The 19233-nt window shown below is 39.9% G+C and overlaps 1 protein-coding gene across 1 annotated transcript in view; it reads left to right on the top strand.

The window, feature by feature from the left end:
* ANKRD31 (ankyrin repeat domain 31) overlaps positions 1-19233 on the top strand; it is a 76202-nt gene that overhangs the window by 14804 nt on the left and 42165 nt on the right. Inside the window, exons 6-11 of the mRNA XM_019472351.1 lie at positions 3775-4422; positions 7327-7478; positions 7928-8055; positions 10689-10868; positions 14010-14152; positions 16587-16731. Coding sequence (XP_019327896.1) covers positions 3775-4422; positions 7327-7478; positions 7928-8055; positions 10689-10868; positions 14010-14152; positions 16587-16731 — 1396 coding nt within the window. The remainder of the gene's footprint in view (positions 1-3774; positions 4423-7326; positions 7479-7927; positions 8056-10688; positions 10869-14009; positions 14153-16586; positions 16732-19233) is intronic.

Genomic DNA, 19233 nt, shown 5'->3' with positions numbered 1-19233 from the left:
CCGTGTCCTGGGCTGCATCCAAAGAAGCGTGGCCAGCAGGTCGAGGGAGGTGATTCTGCCCCTCTACTCTGCTCTGGTGGGACCCCACCTGCAGTACTGCGTCCAGCTCTGGAGTCCTCAGTACAGGAAAGATGTGGACCTGCTGGAGCGGGTCCAGAGGAGGGCCACAGAAATGGTCAGAGGGATGGAACACCTCTCCTATGGGGAAAGGCTGAGAGAGTTGGGTTTGTTCAGCCTGGAGAAGAGAAGGCTCCGGGGAGACCTTATTGTGGCCTTTCAATACTTAAAGGGGGCTTATAAGAAAGACGGGGACAGACTTTTTAGTAGGGCCTGTTGCGATAGGACAAGGGGGAATGGTGTTAAACTAAAAGAGGGTAGATTCAGACTAGATATAAGGAAGGAATTTTTTATGCTGAGGGTGGTGAAACACTGGCACAGGTTGCCCAGAGAGGTGGTAGATGTCCCATCCCTGGAAACATTCAAGGTCATGTTGGATGGGGCTTTGCGCAACCTGACCTGGTTGAAGATGTCCCTGCCCATGGCAGGGGGGGCTTGGACTAGATGACCTTTAAAGGCCCCTTCTGACCTAGACTGTTCTGTGGTTCTATGATCTTTCGTATCAGGACAGGCTGAGAGAGCTAAGACTATTCAACCTGGAGAAGAGAAGGCTTGGGGGGATCTTACCAATGTGTATGAACACCTGACAGGAAGGAATAAAGATGAGGGAGCCAGACTTCTCAGTAGTGCCCACTGATAGGATAAGAGGCAATGAACACAAATTAAAAAGAAAGAAATGCCATCTAAACACAAAACCCCCACTTTTTAACTGTCAGGGTGGTCAGACACTGGAACAGGTTGCCCAGAGAGGTTGTGTATTCTCTACCTGTGGAGCTACTCAGAACCTGACTGGACATGGTCCTGGGCAACCTGCTGCAGCTGACATCGCTTCAGCAGCAAGGTTGGACTAGATGGTCTCAAGAGGTCCCTTCCAACCTCAACTGTTCTGTGATTCTCTGTGCATCCCTTATGTCCCAGTATATTGCAGTAATGTTCAGCTCAGCTTTCTCACAAAAGCTGGTAATGTTGATCCTTCTGAAGCCTTAACTCTTTCATAGTGATTCTCTTACATGTATGTATTGAAAGGCTGAACTCTGCTGTTGTTTGACTCAGAGCTACCAGATGTACGAGTCCACTTAACATTTCCACTCCACCCTTATTATTTATGCTTCAGTATTAGTCAGTCCAGTTTTATCTTGTAACATTTGCAAGCCACAGTCTGTGACACCAAATAGCCACCAATTTCTTGATAACTTTTTAATTGTTCTCAAACACATGGAAAAAAATTCCTTGCAAGATTCACCGAGGTGATGTGAATGCACCGCCATCTGCTGGAACTGACAGGCCAGATTTAAGCTTGCCCATGTAGTGCACAGGGAGAGGTAGACGTCTAAGGCTTGGCTAAGCCTGGCTTGCTCACTGGCCTTTGGTGCAGTGAGTTTATTAACACATGGTTTTTATACCCACGGCCAAGTAAGTTGGTTTTTTTAGATGAAACCTCTGCTTGACTTCCCTGTCCACCTGCTTCGTCTGGTGCGAGGTTCTAAATCAGCTGAGGCTGGAGTTGACTGTAGCCATGCTCAGCTGTTACCCAGTGTGTGCTTACTGGGTAAGATGGGGAGACGAGATTCTGGGCTGATGCTAGACGGTCAGCAGGATTTGCACCTGGATTAAGGAGCACTTTGATTTGGATTTGTACTGGGAATAATTGAGACATGAGGATAGTGAGATTTAAATCAAGGCTTTCAAAGCAGTGTGCTCATGCTCAGTGGAAGGGATTCACAGATGCCGTGAGATGGTTGGCATTCAAACCCTAAAAGAATTAACAGCCTTATGCCAAAGAGATACCTTTTTCTCTTTGGCATTCTTACATAGGAACCCATTTTTTAAATGAGTTGCTTGAAGCATGGCTGTTCTGGTGGAGGATGGACCTGAACCTGCCTTTACTGCAATGTTGATATTTTACGGCTGAGCTACTGGCTGAGGGGGAATCCTGCTCCTCCTTTGAATGAAACTTACGTGTATTCAGACCGTATTTACCAGACTGGGGTCCACAGGAGAGGGAACTCCCTGTTTTGGTTCAGTTCCCAGCTGGCTCAGCCTTGCTCCTTCAGCAGCTCCTCTGTTCCTTTTCAACAGACAATTGAAGGTGCAGGGACCTTAGGCACTGGGGCTTTAAGCGTATGGATAAGTGGCAGCTGAGGATGGGTTTTAGGGAGGGAAACTTTTGACTTTAATTGTGTTTTGCAGGTTTTAATTACTTGTAGAGGAAGTCCCACAGGATTTTGCCAACAGAAATGAGTACTTACGAAATTTAGGCACCTGTAGTTGGATGGGGGTTTTATGAACACCAGCCACATTTAAGTGTTGGATTTCAGTTGGCATTTGGGGTTTTAGGATCTTGCAAAATTAATCACTTATGCCTGCCTGATCCTTCTCCATGAATACAAATGTAAGTTTCACCTGCCCTTCAACAAGTGCCCCAAGCCTTTTTCTTAGGAAATTTGTAATATGCATACATGCTCTTTATACCACAGCTCTTCAAGTACAGAAAGTTATGCCAGTGGGTTTTTTATCCCAGTTGTTTAAAGTCTGCACAAATTAGAGAAGTGGTCTAAAAAGAAACTGTAATTCAATACAGCAAAGTAAGAAGTAGTCAGTACTTAAAAAGGAACAATTAGCTGCACAGGTACAAGATAGGAAAGAGCAGACTGGGGAATAATTTTTCAACAAAGACTCAGGGATTTATAATGGTTTACAAACTGAATGTGAGTCAATGCTGTAAGATTTCTGCCCTTTCTATTTTATTGTGTGTGAGCTTTATCAAAATTATGTTACCAGCGGTTAAAGGATTCTTGCACTGCCCAGTGTTGCCACTTGCTGGCAGCAGAAGTCTAAAAACGTATTGAAAGAGATTTTCTTAAGATCCAGTATTACTAAGCAACAGCACTATTAGATGCAAATACTATATAGAAAAAATATGTTTTAGGTCTGCTGAGGCATCTGATCTCCTCCTGCAGAAGCATTTGAAACAGGGATAGGAAAAAAAATGAAAAAGCTATTAATTAATATAAAAATGGGTGCATCTGTTGAAAGCAGCTCAAAGTGATTAGAAAAACAGTAGCAGTATTACTTTTCCAAGAACAGTTATGGTTCTGTGGTTCTGTACTCAGTGTGGAAACTCAAACGTGCAGCCTCCAAACATACTCCTAAGGTTTTGAACTGAAGCTTGTGGGACACAAATGCTCCATACCTGTGTGGGATCCACATAAACACATAATCAAAACTCATATATTGTGTTTTACTAACTGTGCTTTTTATATTATTGTGAATATATTCACTTTCATTATTTCTGGGTGACAGAAATTTTGCCTTTTTTTTAAAGCCCTTTAACACCCTCAGGTCATTGGCAATGGCATAATATCTTTGACTTCATAACAGATTTAGTCTCTGTTACTCTGGATTTTCACTGCTGTGGAAGCCAACAGCTGAAGTGCTCTACTTTTGAAACTGAGACCTCAGTCTAACCCTTGTTAAGAAATTGTATAAGTCCTTAGGGAAGGCTTTGAGTCTTGTAGTTTATGCAAAAATTGCAAATAAAATATAGGTATATATATGGATGACTTCTAAAGTGAATGTTAATGACATGCTTTTTAGAAAGAGTTGTTCCATTCCTTTATGTAACCAAATTTTTCTTTTAATGTTTAGATTTCACAGAAATTAAGTAATGAAGATCTCTCTCCAGAAATAAGCCTCTGTCTAGATGCCCTTCTGGAAGATATAATAATGGTTCCAAAGGAACAGACACCACAAGATATATTTCCACACGTTTTAGAAGATTGCCAGAGAACCCGCATGACCATTATTGACACAGATAACAGAGTAAAAGAACATTCCCCTAATAATGGCACAGATCTTTCACTGGCAGCCCCAGGGAAGATTTTCATGGAAGCATTCACTGAACAGAGTATAGAGACTGCTGAATTTGAAATCAGTGATTTGTTGAGATCCCTCAGTGATTCTGAGACTCTTAAAATGATAAACACTAACTTGCCTGACAAGTTAGAGTGTCAGGGTCATGCCTTTTCCGTTGATCCATCAGCAGATGAGAGCAGTGATGCCCTGCCAGTACAGCTTGTGACAGCTCTGAATGCCTCTGTAGTACAACCTGTCACTCTTGTAGTGCCAAATGAGAGACAGCTTAACACCGAGGGAGAGCAGTTAAATTCAGAACCCAGTATTCCCCAGTTAGATGATGACTGTACACAAATAACAAACATGATTAAGCCTCAACTTGCTACAATTCAGGTGGAAGAAATAAAAGCCTTAACGGGATCTAACTTGCAGAGGACAACAAATGAGCAAGTATATACACAGTTTAATTAATATTTGAAAATTTATGTTCATCATAAAATATTTTATAGAATAGCCAAATTACTTGGAGATGTGAATCTTAGTAAAGAATAAACTGGCATCAATATTTTACATGTTTAATACATTTCAATTGTTTTTGTTTTAAAAGTCCAGTAGTGTTTTTCTGTTTTGATATATCTGTGTTATGAAAATGGCTGAGCTTGCTGGGTTGGGAAATCCTAGTAAAGTTAATTCAGTGACTGACATGGAAATCTAGAAATAGCATGGGAGTTTCAAGAACTCCTGGTCCCCCTGTACATCTATGTCTCACATTCTCTCCAAGGAAAGTTCCAAAACACTATTCTGTTATTTCATTTTAGCACACTGACATATACCAGCCGATTCCAACTCTAGGTTCCTAGCCCATCCGGTTCTGTTTTTTCTCCAGACTATAGTATGCTGTTTTCCGTTTTCATAGCTCTCACTGCTGTAGCATACAAATGCTTTGCAAGTATTACAGAAGAAATGATAGCTATGTCTTTCCTGTAGACTAGAAAGATTACTTACGGGGATTTTTTACATGTATATTTAGAAGTGCATTTATTTTGTTTAGTTCTGCCTATGTGAGACTTACTGAAAAAATTGAGGCATGGTTTCATGTTCATGTCCTCCCCTGAAGAAGCCAGGACGTATGGATATAGCATGTGATCCTTCTTTCTGTTTTCTTCTCTTACCCTGTGCTGTTCTCTCCACAATGTTATGTCCTGTGCTGTGAAGGTGATCTGGAATAGGTCATTTGGATTCAACAACACAAATGCAAAAATCTGGAGAGGAACATGAAGGGAGAGCAATGCTATAGTCTCTTTCTGTTTAGGTTATAATAAGGGAAAAAGAAGGACACATAGGAAACCTATGTTTATGCTCTAAAGTGTAGTAGACATCCCTTGTAAACCTGGAATCAGATTCTCTGCTCTGTGTTGTCTTCGAATAATCTGGAGCTGCAAATCAATGATCAGCCACGTATAACTAGCTATTTAAGGTGGTTTTACAGCCACTTCACTTCCCCACAATGGCATAAAGCATCCAAAGTCTATGAGTTAATTCCGTCTTTTGCTGGTAGTATTAACTGAATATAACAGTACATAATAAAATGTGCCACAAAGGTAGCTAATTTCAAGGTGCCAAAAGGTCTCTAGACTAATTGCCTCAGAACCATAGCAACTTACAAAGCTCTTTCAGTGAAGTGCTGATTTCTGAAATTTGTAGCACAGCTGTGTGAAGCTTAAAGTATAGATTTACTCAATCTTGCAGTTAAGATTGTGAAGCAGGGTCCTGTGGGAATGGGGATCTATAACCTCTTGCCAATTAATAATTGATTTTAGCTTTTTTTGTGCCTCCATCTGCTGTTCTTGAAGGCAGAAAGTGGGGACGCAGTTTAATGAGGAAAAAATCCCAGTTAATTTTTTAGTAACTGTTGTGTTCTAACAGTATATTGTTCACCTTGGTCTTTTCTCACCCTTGTTTCTTCAGAGTATCATTGTTGTGGTGAAACAAGTACCCAAAAGAGGAGAGCCTGTACTGTCCTGTAGATGCAATCAGGATGCTGGATAGCCCATTTATTTTAATATATGGTCCCTTATAAAGCAAATGGCTTTTTTTTCCTCTTTGAAATGTTTTCTTCTTCTTCTGTTGCTCTCCTCCTATAGCAGATGTGATGCCATGGAAAGTACTGCATTGATAGTTTTGTAAACTGAAATATTTGGTTTTCCCCAACTGCCATATTAACATGCATCATCTCTTGACCCAGAGGGACCACTTCCAGGAATGCAGTTCACCTCTTCAGTAGCCTCTCTGCTGAATATGTCAATTAAAAAAATTAATCAGCAAATCTTCCATTTCCATCTGTGTCCCAAGACTAACAAGACTAACTTAACTAACAAGTTCTCCCACATCACTGTGAAAGAGTTTGTATGCATGTGTGCTGAGGGTGTGTCCTAAGAGCTTTCAGCATTACTCAAGTGTGTAATAAGCTAATAAATACCCAGGTTTCAGCAACTTGGGTGATACTCAGCAGTACATCACACTTGACTAAAAACAGTGAATAAACTCAAGTAACTCAAATTAACTGCCATATGATGACATATCTTTAGGGTAGGATTTCTCTCCCTTACTGGTAGCCTCTGGTATACACGAATCATTTAGGTTCCCCTTTGCACAACTTAGGATGAGGTGAATCACCATCATCTCTGAAAGTAGCTCTTACTCTTCAGCAGTGGTAGGGGTAATGAGGATGCCATCTAGATGTCATCTAGATGCCTGGCTTTTAGAAGGCTGAAGGTAAGTGAAGTGAATCTCATCTGCAGTGGCTGTAGCTCAGGGATGGTATGTCTTTAGAAAGAACTTCTCAGCTGGGAGTTACTGAACCTCAGGTGAAAGTAATTCTTGATCTTGTGCACATTTCTAGGCTTGTGCGAGAGTGAGATAAGATGGGCTAGCTTAAGACATGTTAAGCATCACTTTATTTTTTAGGACAGGAGCTCATGTCCATAGGAAACTGAAATGAATCTGTTAAGTCATTTCAAATGTCCAACCAAACAACTTTCAGATAGTAGCAACTTTTTTTCGCTGTCAGCCAGCCTAGATTTATTATTTAAGTTGTGATTCTGAGCATCGTAATTCCCTTGGCTAATTCTGCCAGGGGCACATGGTGTGGCATACTACTTCAGGAGTGCCTCTCCTATGGCAGCCTCTGTCTCTTGTATCTGTAGAATTCCAGTTATTCACTTAAGCAACCCCTCCATTGTCTGTGAGCACACATGTAATTTATAAGACAATGTTCTTGGAGCTCTTATATATGCAGCCCTTGTTTTAACTGCATGCTTACCAGTTGCTTGTAATATTTCTTTCTTGTCACAGCCTGTTGGTGATCAGCAGAGAGAGAAAGAAGTAATTTCAGATTACTGGGGTGCCACCTCTAGTGAAAACCAAACTGGTGAGGGAAGTTCACATTCAGTGGAGGCTGCAGCATGTGCAGAAACAGCCCGAACAACATCAAGGAAAGCAATGCAGTTAAGAGAGACCTCCTCAAGAAAGTGCAGAGATCATGTTTCCAGTCATCGCCAAATACTAGAAGAGACTCAGCAGAGGATGTCTCACATTGGCAGTACAACAAGAAACAAAGATAAGGATTTTGAGTATGACAAAATATGCATAATATTCTTAAATTCTTTTTTTTAATTAATGTAACAAGTACATGTATACAGAGTACTAATTCCTTATGTGAATGACTTCAACTAATCAAAAAGTAAAGGTTTTACCTTTTATTTAAAGATCGGGAAGTTAGTTTCTCTTCTGATTTACTCTTTATTCAGTACTACCTAAGTTAGCCTATGTAGTTGCATGCTATTACTGACTTCCTTTTAAAATCAAATATATTCACATTCTTACCTCTACTATAAACATCGATTTATATAGAGAAGAGAATATTTGTGTTGATTCTAAGCAAATCTCTTGTCAGTAAAATTGAGAAATCTACTTCTAAAGACAAGCAGGATCTAGAAACCAACATATGCCAAGAAATAACTCTGAATGAGGATAGAAAAGCTAAGCAGAGAAGAAGAAGCAAGAGAATTGAAAACAAACTGAGTAAGATATTCTCTGATGTTTATCAGACATATTTTTTTTTTATTTGAACAACTATACTGAATCAAATATAATTCATAACCTTTCCAATATATTGTGGCATGGATTTTTTTTAAAAGATGGTATAAACATTCATTTTAATAATTAAAATTCTTGGTAATTTCGCTCCCTTGTTTAAACTTGCGTATTAGCAACCTAACAGTTGACTTGTTTGCATAAACTCCTTAAGAATCATGAAAATTTTTTCAGGATGCAATTTTTATCACAGTGCTATATATGAAAAAATTATGGTGTATTCTGAAAAGCAGAAGAAAAATGTTTTTGTGCAGAGTGAAAATGTAGATCCCGATACATTTATATATCCTTCTATAATCTAGTATTCTGTGTGCAACATCATTCTTAGGGCAGTGCCATCCCCAGGAGTTGACCTGTACAAAACAGTTTATTCTATTTTGGATGCCTGCTGTTGTTATCCTGTCTGTTTTAAATACACGATTATAGGGCCTTCACAGTCATGGAGCACTCTTTAAAGTATTTTTCCTTGCAATGTGCTTTGTCAGAGAGAAAGATTGCTATTTTTCATCCTTTGAAGATGCATGCAGAGAAATTCTTTGCCTCGCAGAGGAAGTGTGTAGGAGAATACAGAATTTCCTTACTTAAGTGCTCACTCCAGCACCTTTAAGATTAGGGTCTTAAAAGTTTTTTTTTTTTTGTTTAAGCCCACTCAGTCTGGATTTATCTGTGCTCCTACAATCATTTAAACAGCTTACAAAGTTTGGAAGTATTTGAACTGTAACAGCTACATATAGCTACAATATATATACATATATTCATACAAAATATGAATAATTCTACTTCCAATTAATAAACCTCTTTTACAGGGTTTTAATTATTCCCAGTGGAAGCACTGTTTTTATGAGATTTAAAGTTGTATGACTAACTGCTCATCTATTTCAAATTGACTTACTTTGAGTTTCCACTCAAAAACCAAGCTGTTGGGTTTTTTAGCATGATTTCTGCAGAAAGAGTTGCACTGCCTATAGAGGTAGCTTTGTGTTAATCCAGTCTAGCAAGTTTACCTCCCTTTTTCATCAGACCTAGCAATCAAGAGTCTGTGAGTCATCTTAGTTTGGTAACTCACTGAAAAAACAGCCCCACAAAAAGTTTCTGTTTGCATCAGCAAGCATCACTTGTTTTGCACAAAGTCAGACACAAGGAAGGTGCTAGGTAGGTAGGTAAGTAAGGCAAGGTAGAAGTGATGGGAAATAGGTCCTCTTGAAGTAACAAGTTGAATTAAGTGTAACATAAAACTGTGCATTGTTCCGTGTATGTCTGTGCGGTTTAATGCCTCCTGAACTGCTTGGCTAGTTTAGACCAGCTTTGACTAGGAACTGCAGTATCTTAAATGGTTAAGGTCTTGCAAGGCTGGACAGGTAGGGGAGAGGGACTGTCCATGTGCTCAGCTGAGGGAAGGTCCTGGGTAAACCCGTATCTATTAGATTCTAAAAATCTACACAGAGTCAAGGTTGGGAATTAATCTGAGTTCACAGTATATCACCATGCACAAAACAGCAGAGACATCAGGCTTTGTGAGTTACAGCTCTAGGAGAGCTACGTGTTTTAAGGTCATACTTAAAATGTCTAATACTCAGGTGGAGTTTTAGGGCCAGTGAGCCACATCTGCTACAGCTTGTGGAGAGGAGCAGTGTATATAGCCTGCTGTCTCAAGGTTTTTCATTAGTAGATCAAGTAATGGCCTAAGCCATGCATTGTGCTTTCCTGCAGGCGATCCTCCTGTCCTTTCCTTCCTCCCTTCTTTCTTCCCTCCCTGTTTTTCAGAAGAGGCAGTAGCCAGGATGCTCTTCTCCACAGTATGAAGGGATGCTGGGATGGCACTGCTGGTGAAGTACAGAACAGCTTATCTATGTATTGGAAATAATTTCACCCAAGCTGAAAACTGTAATCAGTGCATAATGGGAGATAGCATTTGTTTTGTAAAATAATAAACTAAAAATAATATCTTTTACATTTTATTTTTTACATTTAGGCCTCCTATTCCCAAGCAGCTGTTCACCTTTCGCTCATTGCAGAAATGGCTGAGCTGGTTGTGAAGTAATGGGGAGAAGTCATCTGAGGGAGCTAATCTTAATCACTATCCTAGTGTAAATACTCCTTGCTCACAAAGCGGAGGTTTTAAAACCTAAATGAGTACAAAAGAACTGCTGATAAACTTGACTTTTAAGAAAAGAGAAATTATTGAATAACTGACTAGTTATTGAAATGCTCATCTTGTAATGAATTGTAACCTAGAATAGCAGTTTTATCATCCAGTGGGAAACAATGCACTTTGCAAAAATGTCATTAAAAAGGAAAAAGTCTAAACTAACACACTTTTACAAAGTCATATTCCTGTGTGTTGAATTTCAGAGTTTTGTTACGGAATTCACTATGGCATCTTTTATTGAATGGTGTTATTATTTAATTGGTAATGTGTTTTTTGAGATACTCGTTTCTACTAGATTGAATGAGCATTTTTTCTTCAGAAAGCTTATTTACTAACTGTAATGCAAAGTGAAGCCAAAATAAGAGAGGAAAGATATTTTTCTGTTCAACAGATCTTTTACATTATTTTTCAGGACAAAAAGTCTTTGGTAGGAATTCTGTGAATCCTGTTTGCCCCATTTCACTTTCAACAATTAATAGGAGGAATATTTATGGTGAGACCTTACTGCATAGAGCTGTTGCTCATCAAGATGTAGACCTTGTACGTAACATAATAAAAGCCGGTGGAAATGTAAATGTTCAGGATTATGCTGGTAAGTTGCAATTGTATTAAAATACTATTTTAAAAACAAGTATCTACCTATAACTAATAAAAGTGCATATTATGAGTTTGTGCAGTGGACAAGACTGTAGGTTTGTGACTAGTCAGTAGATTATTAAATTTTTATTGGCTTAACTTGGTTATTGTTCATGAGAAAATATATTGACCTGTGTATAAAAGTACATTAAAAAAGAAAATTTTATGGAAAAAGTAAGCACTTAAAAAATTACAAAGTGATGCAGTTAAGTTTGTTTAGCCTTAATTCAACAATCCTGTGCATGCTTATCACAAAACAGTCCCTTAATTAAAGCATCATCATAATGTTTTTTAAAGATTTTTTTTTGGTCCATTTCAGTAGCCAACTTGAGACACCAACATTCAGATTTTCCAGTTTAATTTTTCAGGGACTCTGATTTTATCCCTTGCATCTTAAAGGAAGTTGTAGCTTCATATTTTAGCACTGCTTTGATTTTGTAAAGTTGTGAGTACTTGGTATTTTGCATTTTTACTTCATCTTGGGCACAAAAAAAAAAAGAACGACAAATAGTGGCCAGCTGTGAACATTTTGATTGAAGCAATTCACCTTATTCAGCTTCATGTGTGATACTCTGTGTCAAAGACATTGCCACACCCTAAAGTATCAATTGGTTGTTTCAAATGTAAGACTGTTGTTTCTTACTTTGGGGTTCCCTGTCTCATCCATTAGGCTCTGATAAACTTCCATAACAAAAGAGAAGATGGTTTCACAGACAGCTGGCTCATTTGGTAGAAAACTTTGATTCATTCTTAGAGTGTTTCCATCTTGTGCAGTGGCTAGGATTTCACAACTGTTCTGTGGGAACAACAAAAAAAAAGTGTTCTGCAGTTAAAAGCTATTGTATAATGCAGGCCTGTAACAGACCAAAATTAAGGTAGAAATTCTATGTCTTCTGGAATATATTGAGAGAGAGATTGGGTCAGCAGCAAATTTCAGACTTTTACAATATAGGACTCTGGCATTTGAGCTAGCAGAGTGACTTGTAACGTGTGTTGACTTGTGCTAGAGGTAGATGAGAAAATATTTTTTTGGTGGGCTTCAAAGCCATCTGCTGACAAGAGAAACGTTGATAGTGTGGGTTCAGCTGCATCCGCTGTGGGCAAGTGTACTAAAGTGCACTGGTTCCAGTTTTTGGCCTCACAGCTGCTTCCTTTTTCTGCCTTTGTACATTTTGCCAGGCCACTGTTTCTTCATCCCCGAGACTCTGGCTGCTATTTTGGTGTGAAGTGAGCACAACTGCACAAAACGTGTTTTAGTTGAACTTCTTGAAGAGATGAGAGGCTGACCTGGCCCTACTTCTTTCTTTGTTAGTGAAGGAGGTATAATCAGAACGAAGTAGAGTTGCCAGACCTGTGCCATTTTGAAATGCACTTTCATCTCACTGTCTTTGGGAATCATGGTTCTGATGATTACATTCTGCCTCTTGCCTTTTCTCTTCCTTTAAAGCCCTCCACTAGTGATTATCCATATCTTAGCCTAGTATTTTTCCTTATTCCTGTGCTACAGTACTCTGCTTCAGTACCTTACTGAGTTCTTGGGTTCTTTTGGAGGTTTTTTTCTCCTTTTTATTTCCTGGACATCAGCACATAGGATATGGACAGCATGGTAGAGATGCTGTCTGTGCTCTCAGTTTGCGTCTTGATTCACAGTGCCTTGAGAGAGTTGAAAAAACATGGCAATGAAACTTGTGTTTCTCCTTGGTCTGGAGCATGCACAGTGTCCTTGGAGAATCATGTTGCTAAACTCTAATGATTATCAGTTGAACATGTTGCAGGTTCAATTTTTCAGGGGCTTATTAGTATATCAGATAGAGGATACTTTTTACTGAGAGAGAAATAGGTACTTTCCCCTAAGTGAACCTTGTTTATCCTCCCCTTAACAGATTTCAAGCTTTTGCTCCAGAATATGGAGTTACTAGAGTGTCTTAATGAAATAGGCTCTATAAAATGCCAGTAAAATGTTTTACAGATTATACTGTTAAAAACCATTCATCTTGAAGCACTGTCAACACTAGGCAATGTAGTTAAAACTTAGTTGAGTTTCCAGCATTTGGGAACAAAGCCTAATAGCACAAAACTTTTGGACAACCTGATGCAACATCATGTGCCTATAATAAGCCCAGTTCTATACAAATATACAATATTCTGGGTTGAGTGGTGTATAAGAGAGCCTCAAGAGTTTCTCTTTCCAATGAATTAAGATAATTTTGCTTAATGGGAGCAGAACAGTCTTAATAAGCCTAATTCACATATTAATTCACATATTTAGTATGTGAATTAGGCCCAGACAACCTTCTGATAGTGGGAGATGCTTGAGGAGTAAGGCTGTCCATCAGAATGGTCTTCTGGAGGACATGCTGGTTTGAGAGCTGGAAGATAGGAAGTGGAAGATGCTCGGTCTTTTTCCCTTACTTTTCTCACCCTACAAAAAACTGTCACATAATGAATGTTTAAGGCTATGCTAAACCCAGTTCAAAGATTTACATTCCATCTTTTATTTTTCCTCAACACCTCCTTCATGGAGTAGAATTGTTCTGTGGGTCATGAAGCTCATATCTTGGTTTATTCCATATATCTGGGAATGGATATGGAATTTCAGTAAGGATTTTTCATTGCTTTCTTTGGAAACTCGAACCATTCTTGGATAGTCTTAAAAAACATCTTTGTTTGGCAAGGTCTTTATTTTGTCTCTTCTTTCTTACCCTCTTCAGCATGGCTATGTAAATAAAAGAGTGCCATGAAAAATTGTATTGTTCTTAAAATAGCATATACATTTTATTTGGGGAGAAATTACTAAGATACGGGTGGAGTAATTTTTATTCTCTTCTTTCATAACAGAACTATCAAATCTAAACCTAATATTGTTACAGCAGCACCTGGTTCTTCAGTAAGTGCAAATTTTGACAAAAGAATAAGATCTCCCAACCATTGTGACTTTTTCATAAACATTACTTGATAAAACTTATTGTAAAATGCATCCATTTTTACCTTTTCAGTATACTCTCTGAAATATTTATCAAATAGGCAACCTAAAGCTGGCATAAATTTTCATAAATTATTTCACCCAAATGTGAAATAAGATTTTTCTTTTTCATAGGCTGGACTGCACTACATAAAGCAAGTGTGGAAGGCTTTTATGGGATAGCAAATGAGCTTTTGAAAGCAGGAGCTGATGTTAATGCTAGAGGAAATGAACAAATAACACCATTGCAAGATGCAGTTAAAGAAGGCCATTATGAGGTATATTCAAAATTTAACACAAGTTATGGTTTAGGTATAGAAATGGTTGTTATTGGGTCCAGAAGATCACATAATCTTTTTAAATGTGGCTGGTCTTTTCAGATTATGGGTAAATTCAGGAGCTTGCAAGTCTTTTCTGCCCAATTTATGTTCAAACCATTCCATGCTTTACAAGATTTGTCCAAAAGCAGAAATTAATTGTTTTTCTGTTTGGGACAATGGCTGAAGTACTGAGGAATAGATTGCTACTGTTTAATACTACTTGTTTCACTTATTTTATAATCACCTTGCAGAATGATTTATGACCTGAGCAGTCTTCTGGAGTTTCAATTACTTTTTTTCATGATTTAGTAAACATGCAGGTATGGTGTGCAGCCACAGCCATGTACAGACATTTTTTGTGTATTAACACACAGCATGGAGACTTATGAAGACATGGCTTTATATTTTGTATGGTCTTAAACAGAAAGTCAATTGAATAGTCAATGTAAATTAATTATAAATTTTGTTGCCAAATGCTGTGGTTTCATAAGCCTCTGTCTGAATTGTGGATCCTCTTTCAGCCTGGCAGTGGTTGCCCCCGCTTGTCTGTTTGTGCGTGTTCCTAGGGTGGCCCAGATTTATGTAGGAGTTCTGCATGTCCCTTTTACCTGCTTGCTGTTTCTTTCTCTAGAAGTGCACATATGCTGCCTAATATTTATTGATTTCCAAGATTTTAAAATTTTTTTGTGGGGTGTAATAAGTTTTGTCCCTAAACATTTGCTCTCTTTCTGTTTCACAACTGAGATAAGACTTAACCTGTTTCTCCCCAAGTGTCCCTGGACCAAAGAGAAAGGGTGGACTTTTGGTTAATAATTTTCTCTGAGACTTGAGAGCCTCAAGCTTGGTTTTCAGCTTGTGGATCAGACTCTTGCAGGTTCATGAAATATTTCTGAGTTCTGTGAAAGTATCTAGGACACCATGTCCATGGTTACGCATGAAGGACTCTTCATCTATGCAAGTAATATTTAGGGGTCAGCAACTTGAATGATATTGGAAGAACACCGATCTCAGCTAGGTCACTTGGGGCACACCAGCATCATTCAACACAGAGCTGTGTTAGAGTTATGTGAGCTGGTATATCCGCAGGGAACGGTACTACATGGTGGCGCTGTATTTACTCAGAAGCAATATAGTCATATCACTGCAGTGGTCTGTCAGACTTAATTTTTGTTGCTTCTGTCTAGCAACAAACGAGTGATAGTGATTCAGTAATACGACTTTTGGTAACGTGGTATTTGGAGCTGTTTCTTTCAAAGCTACCTTCTCTGTGTGAAGTTATTATTGTAGATTGGAAACACCTTTTGACTGCTTTGTCCCTTTCTGCACCTGCAATATGGCAAAATTAATTTCTTATTTCAGAAGAATGGTAAGTATATGAAAGACTTTCTAATAGTACAGTTAAGGGGGAGAGCATACAAGTGTGATGTGTAGCTAAAGGTCTCATTAAGGAGCAAGAGTTCTCAACATTACCTGTTGAAAAAATCCATAGATTTGGGACAACTTGTGAAGCCCAAGAGGGTTTTTGCTCTGGATTGAACCCTTTTTTATTTGCTCTGTTTTTATGAGAATGTATGAATTGAGAAAACTTCACTAGCAATTTTCTCATTAGCAATCTGGTTAGAAGTAATTAGGGACTTTAAACGCCTGGGTGAAGGATGTGAGTCAAGCTCACGCTGAAATGCTAACAGATGCTGAAGAGAGAAGGGCAGACGTACAAGTAAAACCACACTAGTGCTGGAATAAGATTGCGGGGTTACCCACAGAAAGGAAATAATCAGATTATAAATTTCCCATGTCTTAAAAAAGTATTCTGCAAAGGTAAATGGAACATTTTGCTAAAGTGATAATTTCTTGAATGACAACAGAATCAGGCTTTATATTTGTACAGAAATCGTAATGTTGGTAAGACCATCTGAGTGGGTTTCATTTGACCAGATGTATGTTGTACATCTGAAATAGCTGTCAAAGCTTCCCTTTGCAGTCACAGGAGTCACAGCAGACACACCTAGAGCACAATTTATTTTCTCCTAACGTAGATATCCTAAATAGATAAGATGACTCATACCGTAAAATCACGAGTTATTTTCCACCAATTAAGAGCTATGGGGGAATGAATCCTAGCCTATATTTTGGAAGACCTTGGCTTAATGGCATCAGGTTAAAAACTGAAATGAATTTATAAAAATGAAGATAATAAGACTATAGGATAATGATCCGTCTGGGGGAATGCTTGGAGTATATTAACTAGAATAGAGAGGGATTATTTGTCATAAGCCTTAGATTGGGTTTTAGTTGCTCATGTTGTCGAGTACGAGAGAGAGAAGCCTGTATAAGGAAGGAGTATGGAAAGTACTGTCAGAAAAGAAACAATCTGAAAAACTTACTTTTCTAGATGGCAGAGTTATTACTTTGGTATGGAGCTGACCCCTTATTAAAAAATGAGATGGGAAGGTGTGCATTAGAAGAAGCTTCTAACTGGTCTATGAGGAAACTGCTTAAAAGATACGCAGTGAAATCCAGAAGAGATTCAGTACCAGGTAGGGGAGAATTACTCTGAAATACTATCACCACTAAATGGAGACATTCAGAACACCTATTGCACTATATTTCCTTAATTACTGCTAGTAATTCCATGGGCTTCACTGTCTGATGCCTGAGTACCCAGCACAGTTGCTGTACATGGGCAAAGTATAAAAGATAATGATGTCCAGCTTTTTCTTGGGCTGGAGCTACCTTTAAATTTTAAATGAAGATGTGAAGCACAATAGTTGTCGCCTATCTATATGTAAGATGGGGTGTGGCTGGACTTGCTGATGGGTGAGGTATGGCTTAGAGCTAGGGATAAAATTTGGTTCTAAACTGGCATAGAGGCTGCATTTTGAAGGATCCATAAGATAAAAAATGGAGGATCTAGGATTAGTTCTAGATCTTAGGGGTTGCCAAGCCTTAACTGCTTATCCTTAACTGCTAGTGTTAGGGCTGGGACTAGGGTAGTATTACTGCAGGTAATAGCTAGTGAGTTTGCAAGGGGTTGGTAGGTGAACATTTTGGCTAAGGCGAGAGTTGAATCTTGTACAGTCTTAGGAACTAAGTTGAGAAGAAGGTTCAGAAGAGGCTGCTTGGTCAGGGGCAGGTACAAAGAAGTGTGACAAGATAAGCCTTGATTAGAGTTAGAATTAGGACTATTGGACACCAGTGGGCCAGTGTGGGCAATGGCATGTTTAAGTCTGGAAGGAGTCTCCAGCCCTTGGACTATTATCCGTTATTGTTCTTCATGTGGGTGGTGATGAAGCCACAATGCATAGTTCAAGGGCAATCAAAAGAGACTTCAGGGCCTTGGGACAGTTGGTAAGGGAATCTGATGCACAGGTAATTTTTTCCTCTATCCTTCCAGTTGCAGGCAGTGACATTGGAAGAAACAGACAGACCCAGTCTATTAATACATGGCTCCGTGGCTGGTGTCACCACCACAATTTCAGGTTTTTCGATAATGGGATGGTCTACACGGCACCAGGCCTACTGGTGTTGCATGGGATTCACCTTCCTTAAAGGGGGAAGAGGGTCTTTGCTCACAAGCTAGTGGGGCTCATTGACAGAGCTTTAAATGAGACTTGAAGGGGAGGGGGAAAATATCAGGCTTGCATGTGACAAGCTGTGGGATGACACACCAAGGTTAGAGGGACGGGGTGCTAGCAAGGGCCTGTTGCTCTGAGATGTGCTGGGTACACTGGAGCACACTTGAAGTCTTACAGAGATGAGCCAGGGGCTCCTGAGGTAATAGGAGCCAACAGGGAAACACTGGAATTAAAGGAATTAAGGTGTGTTCCTCTAAAACGGTGACACGGCCAACAGCCCAGCTGAAGTGCCTCTACAGCAATGGAGGCAGCATGGGCAACAAACAGGAGGAGTTGGAAGCCACCATGCTGCTAGAAAACTATGACCTGGTTGCCATTATTGAAGCTTGGTGGGACAAATCTCATGACTGGAGTGCAGCTATTGATGGCTACAGGCTGTTCAGAAGGGACAGGTGAGGAGGGAGGGGTGGAAGGGTTGCCCTCTATGTCAAGAAATGGATGGATTGTGAAGAGCTGTCTCTGAAGAATAGCCACGAGCAGGTTGAAAGCTTATGGGTAAGAATTAGAGACCAAGGCAACAAAGGGAACCTTGTGGTTGGTGGTTGCTGCAGGCCGCCCAATCAAGGGGAGCCTATTGATGAAGCCTTCTTACTCCAGCTACAGGATGCATCGCGCTCGCAGGCTCTTGCCCTGCTGGGGGGCTTCAACCATCCTGGCGTCTGCTGAAAAAGTAGCACGGTGAGCTGTAGGCAATCCAGGAGACTCCTGGAATGCATTGAGGATAACTTCTTAAGCCAGGTAATAGACAGTCCTACCAGAGGGGATGCGATACTGGACCTGATGGTCACCAACGCAAGTGAGCTAATCAGAGACATCAAGATCGGAGGCAGCCTCGGCTGCAGTGATCATACACGGGTGGAGTTCGCAGTCCTGAGGGATACAGGTCAGGCGGATAACTTCTTAAGCCAGGTAATAGACAGTCCTACCAGAGGGGATGCGATACTGGACCTGATGGTCACCAACGCAAGTGAGCTAATCAGAGACATCAAGATCGGAGGCAGCCTCGGCTGCAGTGATCATACACGGGTGGAGTTCGCAGTCCTGAGGGATACAGGTCAGGCGAAAAGTAAAGTCAGGACCCTGAATTTTAGGAAAGCAAAATTCCAGCTGTGCAAGGAGTTAGTCAATGGGACCCCCTGGGAAACTGCCCTCAGGGGCAAGGGAGCAGAAGAGAGCTGGCAGGTCTTTAAGGATGCTTTCCATAGAGCGCAAGAGCCCTCGATCCCCACGTGTAAGAAATCAGGAAAGGAAGGCAAGAGACTGGCATGGATGAGTCAAGACCTGCTGGTCAAACTAAAGGGCAAGAAGGAAATGCACAGGCAGTGGAAGCAGGGAGAGGTATGCTGGGAAGAGTATAGGGACGCTGCCCAGTTGTGTAGGGATGGGGTCAGGAAGGCCAAGGCG

Source organism: Aptenodytes forsteri, unplaced genomic scaffold (genome assembly GCF_000699145.1).
Source record: "Aptenodytes forsteri isolate BGI_AS27 unplaced genomic scaffold, ASM69914v1 Scaffold387, whole genome shotgun sequence".
In the NCBI taxonomy this organism is placed as follows: Eukaryota; Metazoa; Chordata; class Aves; order Sphenisciformes; family Spheniscidae; genus Aptenodytes; species Aptenodytes forsteri.
The sequence above is the reverse complement of the archived record's forward strand: the minus strand, read 5'-3'. Positions and strand labels throughout refer to the sequence as shown.